This window comes from Cynoglossus semilaevis, chromosome 6 (assembly GCF_000523025.1).
Source record: "Cynoglossus semilaevis isolate Cse_v1.0 chromosome 6, Cse_v1.0, whole genome shotgun sequence".
Classification (NCBI taxonomy): domain Eukaryota; kingdom Metazoa; phylum Chordata; class Actinopteri; order Pleuronectiformes; family Cynoglossidae; genus Cynoglossus; species Cynoglossus semilaevis.
In genome coordinates, this window is record NC_024312.1 from 18,445,084 (window position 1) to 18,449,112 (window position 4,029).

Below are 4,029 nucleotides of genomic sequence, written 5' to 3' on the forward strand. Positions count from 1 at the left end.
TATATCTGTATATATATATATATGGGTGGTACATTTACGCACCTGTTGACAGGATTTAACGTTTGTTTGGCTAATAACAAGCCTCCAGTCACTAGGTGGCAGCAACTCATACAGTGGTTTGTACAGATAAAAAAAATATATACATGTTATTAGGTTCTCAAAAGTATTTCAATTTGTAGGGGGTTGTGAGTTGGGTTGGGTTGGGGAGATGGGGGCGTGAAAACATTTCTGTCCACAAGGGGGCGTGACAGAAAATAATTAGGAACCACTGCTGTACCTGATGAGCTGTAGCTACAATACAAAGCAGCAGGAAACATGGTGTCAGAAATGTGTTCCGGAATCTTCTTCTTGAGAAACACAACAACATTGATTCAAAGTTAGAGCCTGTCCATTTTTCTCAGTCTTTTCGGAAAAAAAAAAAAAAAAAAAAAACAAGACTGGTGAACAAAGACACCGTGAATCCAAGTGATTTCTAAGGGACTATATCTTTAATGTTTGAATAACTGGAAACATGTACATTATGTTCTCAGTGCAAGAGTAGAACATTAAATGAATGATGCAGCCCTCCGCTCGGGCTTGTTCTATAAAAAATAAACTATAGTGTAAAAAAAAAAAAAAAAAAAGGAGAGTGGGTTCGATGTAGCATCCAATAAGTTACAGGTCCGCGAGGGGCGGGGTAGGAAGGAAGGAGAGCAAAGAGTCATCAAAATAAAAGTCGACCACAAGTGAACATTTACAGGATATTACTAAAGTGCACAACGGAATTTAGTCAGCAGCACCAGGATACATTCACAAAATAAATATACACTCTCAAAGTGAAATAAATTACGGCAGGACACTTCAATCCAAACTGTTTGAACGCTCAAACTGCGGCTCCCGGTCGTTCCAAATGAACAACCGTTATCGAATTTTCTGGTCGAATATTGGCAGGATTGTTATTCCCTCCACTTTGAGGCTGAGCTGAAATTCTTTGGTTTTTTTTTTTGCGTTTATTCAGGAGACGTTAGAACCCGCTGTTGAATCTCCGGGGGCGACAGAGACGGGATCAGAACTGTACACACACACAAAATACTATCATACAAAGCACAGCTCCTTCCATGTGACCGTGACGTAGTCGTCTGTGGTTCAAGTCTGTCCTCAGTCCAGCTGGAACTGTGTGAGCGTCTTAGTGCAGTACCACGTAGTTTAAAAAAAAATATACTGGTTCTATTTCAACTTGGTACTGTGTCCCTCGTGAGGCTGGCGGCGGAGCGCGCGCGTCTCCGTCTCTTGTCGCTCTCCCTGCGTCGGCCCAACCTCACTTTCTTTTTCCTCTTGGTGGCCACTTTGAGCGGCTGGTCCTTGTAGGCCAGAGACTTGTTGGTCTCCTGGGGCAGATTGGGGCCCTCCCTGTCCAGCTTGAACCTGCCGGGCAGGTTTTTGGCGGCCCCTGGAGGCTTTTGGTGAAGGGCATTCCCGCTGTAGGTCTGACTTGAGGTTTTGCTCTGCACAGATGGCGCTTGGTCGTCGGCCGTGTGCACCTCCTCCAGCAGCTCCTGCAGCCACAGGCGACGCTTGAACTCCTGCAGGGAGCGCCCTTTGTCGTGCATCAGCTGGGCATGGCTCACTGATCTCCTCCTTAAATAAAATAAATTAAAAAAAAAATTTAAAAAAAAGTTCAGTCCCATAAAATCACATTCACTCAGAGGGATCCGTTATTCCAAGTCACAGGAAAACGTGACGTGATCAAGTGCGACCCGAGCGTCACGGGGGTCGTACAAGAAACAAAACCGATACGTAGCTTCTAGATGACGAGCTCTAACTAGTCCAGCTCCAGTTAGTTCTCAGGGACTCGGACTTTGGCTCAAACACCGATGACCGAAGACTCCGTTCGTACCGTTCTTGGCCTCAGAGTTCTACATCTCGCCTCTTGACCTCTTCTTTAGTGAAAGCTAACCAAGCTTAAACGCAGACTCGCACACACCTCGAGATTGGACTGGAATTGACTTAAACTTTTTTCCTTTAGTGACTAAGTCACTAAGACTCTCATAACTCCTCTCTGACTTAGACATGACTTCGATTTTTCTTCTTCTTTGACTCGAAAACTTTTTCTTGACCACAACTATGAAAGGTTTTTAAAAAACAAATCTGCATATATATATATATATAATATATGTTATCATATAAGTTATCATTTTAAATGATACATTGATATATTTAAATTCATTTATACACCCACTAAGCCAACGATAAACATGTCTAATTGATGAGTCTTTCGTTAAGTTAAATTAAAAACAACAACCTTCAGTAAGAGAAGCACTGGCAGTGAAAACCCAAGGTCAAGTGAAATTAAAAAGCCAGGCCAGTAGATGGCAGTAAAAGCAATTTTATAAAAGCAGGCGCTTAAAGACTCCCAGACGCCATTTTAAAAAACAAATCTGCATAATAAAATAAAAAAAATAAAAAAATAAATCCTCCGTAATCAATTTAGGAATAATTTGTTTCTTCTTTTCAAATTATAAAACGGGTGTAAATTTGTTTCTTTAAGTCTACACATATAATTAAAAAATATATAAATACATATTTTTAAAGCTTAGTTATGTTTAATTTTTTCACCATTCGTTTTACGGTTATTAAAAATAATAACGTGACTTACGTTCTGCCACCGGCTGCGTCGACTGGTCTGCCGTCCAGAGTCACCGGGGAACAGAGAAGGAACACAGCCAGACTCCACTGATGAAGCAGCACAATTGAACACATCCTTCGGCCAAATATATATCTGAAGAACACGGAGGAGACGCACAAATATCACCATTAAACAATATACAAATGTAATCAAAAAGTTTTTAGGAGCCATTTATCTCTCGAAGAAAAACTTACATTATGTCAATTATATTAGGGTGAAAATCCACTCAGTGTTCCGTTTTCAAGCTCTCTGCAGATGATCTTGTCGCACAAAAAAAAAAAAAAAAAAAAAGTAAAGAGTATTTCAAAGAAAAACTATTTGGCCAAACTGAAGTTGTCCACTTCAAAACTTAAGTCCAGATCCATTGGTGTGAAGGCAGAGTGGGGAAATCCCCCCGTCGCTCTGCTCCATTCATTTGCCTCCCGACAGTGTGTGTTGGGCTATTTATTTCTCCCCAGCGTCCCAATTAAAAGGCAGATAAAGATAGACAGAGCAGCAGCAGCAGCAGCTCATGGGTCTCCTCTCAGTTCGTGCCGGAGAGTCAGATCACATGAGGAGCTAAAGGCTGAAAGCATCTCCTCTGGTGGCTCAAGAAGCTGTGAGGCGAGAGGTGTGAAGCTTTTTTCCAGTCCAGCACTGAGAGCGAACCTGCGCCAGTCTGTCTGCACCCAGAGAAAGTGGAACTCCTGTTTAGATGATGATCCAGGCACGACACAGGCAGCCTCGGCCCATTAAGTGCGGTCCTAGCACCCTCCCCAAACCGCCCTCCCCGCAACCCTTTCACATACACCTGCTGTGACAAAGGAGGTGGTGCACGTCCAACGTCCACAACTCCAACGCGAAGAAGAAACAGAGGATTTTAACCTTTAAAAAAAACAAAAAAAAAAAAATTTCATGAAATTTAAACTTCATTTAAACTACACGCATCTCAATCATGCGGAGGTCAGAGATGACAGGTGTGCACCCATGGTAGGTGATCACTGGTTACCAAGCAGAGTGTGTATAGTGTGGAGGGAGAGGGGGGGTTGGAGGGTTAGGGGGGGGAGGGTTACTCCAAAGTAAACAGCCCAGACCAAACCACTCTCCCACGGGAGAGTGACCATAACCTCAGAGAAACCAAAGCCACAGCCTCTCGCTGCAGACCGTCTCAGTTCACCTCCACTCCGTCTCAGAAAACTTAGCGCACCGCCAAATAGTTAGCTTGGGATCTGAGGTATCTCTGACGTTACGCTAACGCTAACAAGAGAAGTGGAGAACCATAGGGGGCTGTTTCCTCCCTCAATCCTGTCTGTGTTTGTAGCATCTACCACGGGGGGGAAAAAAAAAGAAAAAAAAAAAAAAAAAAAAAAAAATGACAGAAAAAA

At 42.8% G+C, this 4,029-nt stretch overlaps 1 protein-coding gene across 1 annotated transcript; it reads right to left on the reverse strand.

Annotated features, from left to right (window-relative positions):
• Positions 1–428: 428 nt before the first annotated feature.
• On the reverse strand, positions 429–3,116 carry LOC103380575 (parathyroid hormone-related protein-like). Its single transcript, XM_008312596.2, has 3 exons — positions 2,860–3,116; positions 2,636–2,758; positions 429–1,617 (listed from the first exon to the last, which is right to left on the reverse strand). The coding sequence occupies exons 2-3, from the start codon at positions 2,737–2,739 to the stop codon at positions 1,212–1,214; spliced, it is 510 nt and encodes a 169-aa protein (XP_008310818.1). The 5' UTR covers positions 2,740–2,758; positions 2,860–3,116; the 3' UTR covers positions 429–1,211.
• Positions 3,117–4,029: the final 913 nt, after the last annotated feature.